This window comes from Argentina silus, assembly GCF_951799395.1.
Source record: "Argentina silus genome assembly, chromosome: 20".
Taxonomy (NCBI): domain Eukaryota; kingdom Metazoa; phylum Chordata; class Actinopteri; order Argentiniformes; family Argentinidae; genus Argentina; species Argentina silus.
The window spans coordinates 4445127-4455126 of record NC_139674.1 but is presented as its reverse complement, the minus strand read 5'-3'; the positions used below and the strand labels follow the sequence as shown (position 1 = coordinate 4455126).

General features: G+C 49.3%; 1 protein-coding gene across 1 annotated transcript in view; it reads right to left on the bottom strand.

The window, feature by feature from the left end:
- The window catches only part of LOC310820266 (pleckstrin homology domain-containing family A member 5-like), a 118358-nt gene that overhangs the window by 11649 nt on the left and 96709 nt on the right, over nucleotides 1-10000 (bottom strand). Inside the window, exons 9-12 of the mRNA XM_083691846.1 lie at nucleotides 9177-9995; nucleotides 6090-6588; nucleotides 5318-5401; nucleotides 4073-4192 (exon numbers count right to left, since the gene is read on the bottom strand). Of these exons, the coding sequence (XP_083547972.1) occupies nucleotides 4073-4192; nucleotides 5318-5401; nucleotides 6090-6588; nucleotides 9177-9995 (1522 nt within the window). The remainder of the gene's footprint in view (nucleotides 1-4072; nucleotides 4193-5317; nucleotides 5402-6089; nucleotides 6589-9176; nucleotides 9996-10000) is intronic.

The following is a 10000-nucleotide window of genomic DNA, read 5'->3' as shown; positions in this document are numbered from 1 at the left end:
GTGTGTGCGTGTGTGTGTGTGTGTCTGTCTGTCTGTCTGTCTGTCTGTTTACATGTTTACATCCTTCACCTTCAATTCACCTCTGAATCCTAGCACTCAAATTACGATTCTCCAAAATGGTACATCGGCACCACCTACTGGCAATAAAGCACATTGTTTTCCCTCTCAGCCAGCAGCGATATATAACAATGATAATAACTAAGGTGCTATCAAGAGGACAGGCGCTTGGCATCAGGAGGTGATGAGAGAGAGAGAGAAGGAGAGAGCGAGAGGGAGAGCGAGAGAGAGAGAGACTGCCTCTGCCTGCCCAGTCCTGCCTATTGACTCTCCCCTACATGGAGGAAAGGGTTTCTGGTGGATCCTGAGGGGTAGACAGAGGGACCTGAGGGCTGCTGTATGGAGGCTGACTGGCTGGCTGGGAGGGTATTGTACCTCTGAGCTGGCAGCTCTGGCTGCCATGCGCCACACTAATTACAGTCCCCTTGGTACGCGCTGTCAAGGCTGGAGATAGCGTGACTAATGAAAACCTCGAAAAGACCGGAGCTAAATCCGGCCCAAGTGTACCCGTGAACGCACGCACGCACACGCACACGCACGCACGCACGCAGACACACGCACACGCACAGACACACACACACCCACACACCTACACACACCCACACACACACACACACACACACACGTGAATCACACTCCTGACACCTCCAGTTAAAGAGCAGGCAGGTGATTTTAAGCCCCAGGTTGGCTTAGGGGATGGAGTTCTGAGGTGGTCTGTGAGCAGGTTTAAAAGTCAGTACTTTAGTGGTCTGTCATAATGTGATAAAATAGAAAATAGGACACTGGAGAAGCTGTGTCTGATCACGATCCACATGGCTCACTGTAGGGTACGTAGGACAATGCCCCCGAATAAAACCAGCACGGCGCTCTTTAATCTCTCGCACTAATGTGAAAATATCAAACATTTACACATCTATCCGTTGAACCCTCGAAACTCGCAGTCAAAGTTGCAAAAGTTGCATTCAGAAGGCACTACATCATATCCTACGACTGAAAGGACCTGGGTTGATCAGGTTTGAGTCCCTACCACATCCACCGGAGGACAAAGAAAAAAATACCACAGAAAATACACATAGACGGTATATAACCAAGGAGAGGTGTGAGAGGTTTGACTCTGATTGTAGACAGTGTGCATGTCCGACATACATACTAGGACCCTACCACAGTGAGAGGGGGGGGGGGGGGGGGGGAATGAATGGGCGCCATGGCTGTGTAGCGTCACGCCGTAAGCCATGCCGGAAGCCACGGAGGTGGAATGTGTTGCAGGGCTCGTCAAAACAAAAACAGGATACACGGACGATGCGGTGATGACGCCAGAGGAATGGTGCCCGACCGACTGACTGCCTCCAACACGGGGGAGGCTGGAGGAGGTAGGAATCGGAGGACGGGCTCACTGTGAGGCGCGGAACGGGATGAGGAACGATTTGTGCGTTTGAAACCTTTCCTTATTCTGTTCCGTGCAAGCCAACGAGGCCGTCCTCCGGTCTCTACCTCCGCCAGCCTCCACGGAGGCAATGGGATAAAACAATGAGGGAATCGATGGAGAGGAAGAGGAGGAGGAGGAGGAGGAGGAGTGTACAGTGACTGATTGACCAAGACCTTACTTGCTGGTACAGTTGAGGCCTTGGGGCTGAGTTCTCAATCATAGTGTGAATCATGAAGATTAAGGGTTCGTTCTCCTTCATCTAGTCAAGCGAGCAAGGGAGGGAGCAACAGTACAGGAGGTATTAGAAAGAAAATAACTACGACACAGTTACACCAGTCAACATTAGCGTAGCGATTGAGCTGGAGCTTGAACCAGCAACCCTTAAATGGGCGCACTACCAATGGCCCATCAAGGTCCAGACCAATTAGAAGAGGTTTAGGCTACATAATCATTTAATAATAGAGTCCACTATAATTAATCTCATCGGTGCTCAGACTCAGAACATCAAATATACCAGAGACACAACATTTTCAAATATTCCTAAATAAGAAACGTAAAACAACTAACATTTGTAATCATGATCAGGATACGGTAGGATGTTCCAGTTGTTTCAAAACCTCTACTTTGACTCAAAGCCCTTCAACATAACACAGTTGAAACTGCCAGCTATTTGCAGTGGAATTATTTCACACAGGGTGGATCAAATCATTTCACGTTTCGTTAGAGGGGGGGGGTCACCATAAGTCACAGAAGCAGGCCGGGCCCCCCCTCCCCCTTCCCCCCTCCCCCTCCCCCCCTCCCCCCTCTCACACAGGGTTGAGTGGTTCCTCCCTAGCGCTGATGACCTTTGCAGACGCAGAGATTAAATAATGCAGGAATGGAAAATGAGGCCCTTTTCCAAAAATAAACGGCACATTTCGACGTCCGCCCTGGTTACACACGCCTGAGCAGCCGGGTTCGCGCTCACCGCTAACTGTTACCGTACCTGGATCTCCGTAGGGTGTTTACGTTCACTCTTAACAGCATAAAACACACAAACAACACTAAACATGCACCTGCTTGGAAATGTGTATACTTATACTATACTTTAGGAGGGTCAGAGAGAGAAAGACAGAGAAATAATAGAAAGCAGAAAAAAGGAAAGAGAAACGAGAGACGGGAAGCAGAAAAGAGGAGGCATTAAGGACATTTTAAAAATGTTATATAGCCTAGTCTACAGAGATAGCAGGAAGAAGTCAGGTGTTTCACCAAACACTCAATAAAGGGTTCTTCAGCTGTCCCTGTGGGAGATCTCCATTTGAAGAACCTTTTTGGGGTTCCATGTAGAACCCTTTTGGGTTCCATGTAAATCCTTCCCGCAGGAGGCTCTCCATGGAACCAAACAGGGTTCTTCAAAGCGGTTCTCCGACAGGAACCCTTTTGGAACCCTTTTTTCTTAAAAGTGTAGGTGTGTACTCCTGAGAAGAGTGACAGTAGTGCAGGAGGACTCCTCACCTGGCTGTCCAGATACATGAGGTTCCTCTGGAGGTGGTGAGACAGAACCTCACTCTAGAACCAGCACCAGAGGAGGAGGAGAGGAGGAGTGAACCAGGAAGGAGGGACGAAGAAAGAAAGAAAGAAAGGGAGAGAGGAGTGAGCCAGGAGGGAAGCGGCAGAACAAAGAACGAGAGAGAGAAAACTAGAATGAGAGAACATGCACAGACATACACAGAGACAGACACCGTACCGACAGGCTGGTTGTGAGAGGGGGGAGCGGAGGTGACAGCTACTGTGGCTTTGTCACATAACCACACACGCGGTAACCAAATGTTCACCATTGAACCTGGCAGCAACAAATCATCCAATGCTAAAATCAAAAGTAGTGAGTGATTTTGCAAGCTTGAGGTTCACCACATCAAAACAAGCTACTTACCGAAACCTCCGTCATGGAACTCATACAAAACCAAATGGGATAGCATGGCACAACAAGTCCCTTGATATTCATGCCATGCTGTGTTACCTTTCATTGTAAAAGATGGTACATACATAGTATTATACAGTACACACAGTGTGTGTGTGTGTGTGTGCTGTAATACTGTATAATACCAATCATCTTTAAACAGAATAATGAACCACCATGCTGTGATAAGTGCAAAACCAAGTTAAGATGAGACTCCAGCACAGCAAAGGGTTAACGGACAGGGTGAACACCTCACACCAGTTAACCACACGGGGAGAAGCAGACAAACAACATGCGTCCACTGAGATGCATGTCCTCCTGCCCTTAACAACCTCAGGAGGCACGAGAAGATGGAGATGGCACAGCAACTCACACACACACACAAACCACCTCAGGCCTGACTAGCGACACACACACACACACACACACACACACACACACACACACACACACACACCACCTCACGGCTGAGCAGCGACACAAGGACATATGTACACATACACACACGCGAGTGCACACACACACACACACACACCACCTCAGGGCTGAGCAGCGACACACAGACACACGCACGCACGCACACACGCACACACACACACGCACACACGCACACACACACACACACACCCCTGTGGCTGGCTGGGGCTGACCTTGGGGTTGGGCCCCTCCATGTTGAGGGTCACTAGCTGAGCTACAGTGTGCTCCCGGATGCTGTTGAGTTCGGCCTGCTGCCGCCGCAGCTTGATCAGCAGGAGGGTCAGCTCCTCTGGCTGTGCCGCGCAGAGGTCAGAGGGCAAAGGTCACGGGGCAGAGAGATAACAGGACAGGAGAGAACCACACAGTCAATCCATCAATCAACCTCAGTCTTTCTATTATCATCTGGAACGGTGATGAGGAATTGGAACGTTCACAGATTCAAATCCGTTTTGATCTGCGATTCCACTCACAGCTCCTGCTGTTTTCTTGTGACCCACCAAGTAAACAAAAATAAATGTGTTTGTAGTTATAACATAGTTATAACCTAGTTATGGTTATAAGCCAACGTTTGGTTAGACACAGGATCAGGGCAATGGCCAACTGCTACTGCACGGTTTGGGCTGGGCTGGGGAAGGAGTAACGTATGTGTGTGTGTGTGTGTGCGTGTCCTCAAGACGGACAGAGATTAATTTAATGGAAAAAGATATTCAGTAACTGTGGTAATAAGTGAGGACTCAAATCAAATAATTTGTCAAAATGTTTCTCATCAACTGCACATGAAAACCGCCACACTCCACTGACGTTTACAATATCCAGAGAGTAATATGAATTGTGTATGTTGAATATCAATCTCACTGCTGATTCTCGTCAGCTCAATTTGACAACACAGCCAGAGGCAATTTCATTTGTGCCCCTGCATTGGCATTGTAATGAAGATGATTCCATTATTATATTTTGACTGCTGACAGGAAATAACAAATAGTTGCAATATAAGACAAGTGAGTAGAAAGCAGGTTACATATTCAGAGAGAGACGGGCGGGGAGAGAGAGAGAGAGAGATTGAGAGAGAGCTGTACCGTAGCGGTCTGAAATCAGTGTCTCCACTGTAGCATGACAGATGCATATAGATCCTGTATTGTTCTGTCTGTACGGCTACACATAAATAACACAAATATGGCCAGAGGTGTGAGGCGAATACTGAATATGTTGCATAACCAACAGTCGTAATTTTCGGGAAGAGGAAAGAAGACATAAAGAAAAATATCGTGATTTGTGAAGCAAAGAGTATTCTCGTCAAGGGCGGAATAAGAGAGGAGAGGAGAGGAGGGGAAGAGAGGAGAGGAGAAGAGAGGAGAGCAGAGGAGGGGAAGAGAGGAGAGGAGAAGAAAAGAGGAGAGGAGAGGAGTTGGGCGACTCACCGTCTTGCCCTGCAGTGACTGTGGGGTGATGGTCTGGACTGGGATGCCCGCAGGCATGGACCTCCGGTCAGGTGGGTAGGCGTACTAAGGAGGGGCAGAGGAATTCAATAAACTTAGTATATCAATAAACTTGATTAATTTCCTTGGGGAAACTCAGAGGGCATCACTGGATTACAAGAGCACAGTTACAGATCCTGCGCGCGTGCACGCACACACACACACACACACACACACACACACACACACACACACGCGCCTTGTCTCAGCGATGTGCAAAGAGCCTGTAAAAGCTTCAGGGTGCAAATATCAAATGTGTTGTTGTTGTTGTTGTCTTAGTCAGGATGCCAGGATGCCAGCTCACACGCATTCTGTGGAGATTTGGCTGTTGAGTCTCAACACATTAAGATTGGTGACAGGGATGAGCCTTGTGTGTCACCTGATGCCAACTAATTGGTTCACTGGCTGACAGGGGTCTCTGCCTATCAGAGCACGATGAAGTCATGAGGAGGAACATCTGGCCTTCGGTTCTATGACTGCTTCCAAAAAAGGTTCTACCTATAACCGTAAAAGGCGTCTTTGGCTGTCCCTGTGGGAAAAACCTTTGAAGAACCCCAAAAGCGACAGCTGAAACGACCCATTTTTCTACGAGTTTCTACGAGCTTTGAGAGACAGAGGGGTTAACAAGTGGTGAATAGGCTACAAAGTAGGCACTGACGAGTGTCTAGAGGGTAAGACAGGTTCAGCTCAACAAGGTGTGTCTGACCATCGTTACCTTGGTGAGGTGCGTCCTGTGTCTCCGGTCTAAGGTGACGTCCCCTCTGAACACGGGCGAGGACACCTCCGAACGCGGCGGCGGGTTGTTGTGGGAGGGGGGAGGAGCCTGGCGGGGGGAGAAGCTCTGGTAGAGGGCCAGGGAGCCGTGGGAGGGTGAGGTGGGGATGGAGTGGGCCACGTGTTCGGAGATGTTCCCCATTGTCTTGGGGCTGGGCAGGGTGCCGTAGTGGCCCGGTCCAACAGGAGGGCCCTGTCTGGAGAAGGCCTGCCTCTGCTGCCACTCGTACAGCTGCCACATGGTGTCGTCTCTCATGGAGCGCCGCTTCTCGGCGCTGGTGGGGCCCAGGGCGCGGTCGTAGGCGGAACCGGCCACGCTGCAGACGCTCTCTGGACGCAGCATGTTCCTGGGGAGGGTGCGGTAGCCCTCAGGGTAGCGGGGAACGTTCTGGGTGCGGTGGCTGGGCATGTTCCTGGGCAGGGTCTGGTAGGAGGTGATGCTGGAACAACAGAGGCAAGTTGATCAATCAATTCATTAATCAATCAATCAATCAATCCATCCATCCATCCATCCATCCAATCATACATCTATCCATCAATTAATCCATGAATGAAATTGTGTTCATATAGATGTTTTTAACATTGCCTAGTTGTCAGTCTGCTCCAGCTTTAGCCAACTCCTTTGTCTTGTCAAATGTTGGATCTGTGAACGGGGCACGTTCAATGAGCATCGAAAGGTGAGAGAAGGCATTCAGTGAAAACACATGCACTGACAATAGGCCTATCTACTGCATTAAACATTTCCAGCTGGCTCTTAATCGGAGAGTAGGGAATGGAAGCCAGTCTAATTACCCGTGTGGACGTTTAGTAGATAATATTATATTAATGCTAATGAACCCCGGCTTTAACTCCATGTTTACCTTTTACCTGGGAGCGATAACTAACGGCTTGGTCATTACCATCCCATTATAGCATGGAGGCATTTAGCGAGAGAAGAGCCATAGAGAGGATAAATCGAGAGTCCCAACTATTAGTTACTTCTAGAAACGTGACAAAACAGAATGGCCACGCCCCCTTTTTGCCTCATTGCGATAACATGGGAAACTACTGCCTAGTCACCAACGTGTCCCTTGTCCCAGCTTTTTTAATCCAAAATCTGAGATCCAAACCTCGTTTTTAGCCTATTTTTACAAGTAACCGAACTTGTCGAGAATACACATCCATGTGTGGATTGATCTGAATCATGATAACGATGCTTCCGCGGTCCTGGTGGCTCAGCTGGTAGAGCATGGAGCTAGCGATGCTCAGATCGTGGGTTCGTTTCCTGCTGGCACCACATACAGTATACCAACAATTCATGCACCCGCTATGCCGTCGCTTAGGGTAAAAGTGACCTGCCAAATGACATACATTATTATAATGCATTATATAATCCAAGGAAAAACTGTCCATACTCCATTCTCATATCCTGCCCCATTGAGAGCCTTGCCTTTCCCAATGTATCTGCAGTGCAGGATAACGTGTGTTCCATTTGCCATTGCATTAGTACTCTAGAAGATATTGGGGGTACGTATAAACCAAGGGGGCTCAATGGAACCAATTCATTGTCACTGCTATTCAGAATCGTGCTCCCTCTGGTTCCAGAGGCTGAATAGCCATAAACAAATGCTGTTTTCATGGCTGAGGGAAAGTAGGCCGCTGGCTCGATCTGAGAGGGCTGGAGAGGCTGCAGACCTACTCACAGTGGCCCATATTCACAAAGCGTCTCAGAGTAGGAATGCTGATCTAGGATCAGTTTGGCCTAGTTTAGATCATAATGAATAAGGTTGTATCGACAGATACAAAGGCGCTTTGTGAATATGGGCCAGTGTCTCTGTCACAGAGGAATTGGAAAACAGCGCAAGTCTTTGTTTGGATAGGGTCAACCCTAACACATTAAAGTGCTCTTTATAAAGGGTTGATTAATTATTTATAACTCATTTATAAATGATCATTTTTTGTTTTTGATTATTTGTTTATAAATCCTTTATAAACCATTAACAAGCAGTAATAACCCATTAGATTTTTCAGTAGCTGCTTGGTGCTTTCCAAAAACTATAGATTTATAGATTTAGAAATACAACCAAATAAGCAATAGTATAAACGTGTTCTCTAGCTTCTTCATAAAGGGCATCTGAATATAAAGTGTTGCCACATTTCCTTACAATGATAAAAAAAAATGATATCATGAAGTTGTATTCCTTCTCTCCTCCACTGCATACTACAGGGAGTTGGTAATGGTGCAGTCTGAGTTGAAGTGCACTACTGTCATTGGGAAAACGCTCATTCATGGCTTATTCATCTAAGCAGGGGAGGAGAGGAGGAGAGGAGGAGAGGCACGCAGGAAAACATGGCCTGTCCTGTAGTCAAACAACCCAGATAAATGACGACACCGTTCCTTACAACGATATATACGTGTGGCTGACATCAAAAGCTTTCAGCTCGGCACGGCCCGTCATAATAGAGCAGGGCCTCTGCAGGAGGGAGGGAGAGGAGGGAGGAGAGGAAGGATGGAGGGAGGAGAGGATAGGAGAAGGGAGGGAGATAGGAGAAGAGAGAGAGATCTGTGCGGCTGAGATAAAGAACTCCTGGAGAAACGGAAACAGCCAGCAGCTAGGAAGGAAGAGTTGTTTAATTTATTTCTCTTTCTCTGGCCTCTCTCCTTTCTCTGTCAAGAGAGCTCCTTCTGCGAGTGGTAGGTTCTCTGTCAGTGTGTAGGCAGGGCTGGGGTACAGGAGGGAGGCTGAGAGTGTTGTGTAGGTGTCTGTGGAAATATCAGTCATGTGTTGTGTGCCGGTCTCTGACAGCCGGGAAGACCTGCTCTTCGCTGCAATCTAAGCACACCGCTCATTCTGTTCAGGGGATTACAGAGAGGGAGAGGGGGAATAGAGAATAGCACTCCTTGAGTCTTTCTCTCTCTCTCACACACACACACACACACACACACACACACACACACACACACACACACACACACAGAGAGAGACACACACAGAGAGACACACACACACACACACACACACACACACACACACACAGAGCTCCTTACCTCCTGGCCTCATCGTCATGGCCTCTCGTCTTCTGGGTTCTGACCCACTGCTCCAGCTGCTGCATCGAGTTGGTCCTGGACATGCCCCTCTCTGGCTCCTGCTGGGCCTGAGGCTTTCCTTGCGCTCTCCCCAGGGTGCCCCCCACCACCTCCCCGGGGCTGCAGTCCCCAGCCCGCTCCCCGGAGCCGTTGACCTGCGGGGGTTTGTGCTGGCTGGCCTGGGCCAGGGCTTGGCCCTGGCGGGAGGCGGTGACCGCTGCTGCGATGGCCGCAGCCTGGGCCGGCTGCAGCTTGATGCTGTTGATCTTAGTGAGAGGCCTCTCCGTGCTCCCATCCCTCTGGAAGCCGTACCTGTCCCCCGCCCGCAGAGTGCCGTACTTGTCTCCTTCTCGGAGGGTCCCGTACTTGTCGACGACCTGGAGGGTTCCGTACTTGTCCCCTTCCCTCAGGGTCCTGTACTTCTTGCCCTCCCGCACTTCTCTCATCGTCCCGTAGCACTCCGGCTCGTGGAGAGAATGGTGTCTCTCCACCCCTTTCTGGAGGGCGTACTTCCGCCCGTCTTTCTGGAGGGTGTACCTCTCTCCGTCTTTCAGGAGGGCGTACTTTTCGCCGTCTTTCTGGAGCAAGTACTTCTCCTCTTTCGGAGGCGCGTATTTCTCCACCTCTCTCTGGAGGGTGTAATTCTCCCCCTCTACTTTTTGGACGGCGTACCTCTCTCCGTCCTTTTGCAGGACGTGGCGCTCCCCCTCTTTTTGCAGGGCGTACTTCTCCCCGTCCTTTTGCAGAGCGTAGCGCTCTCCGTCCTTTTGCAAGAGGTACCTCTC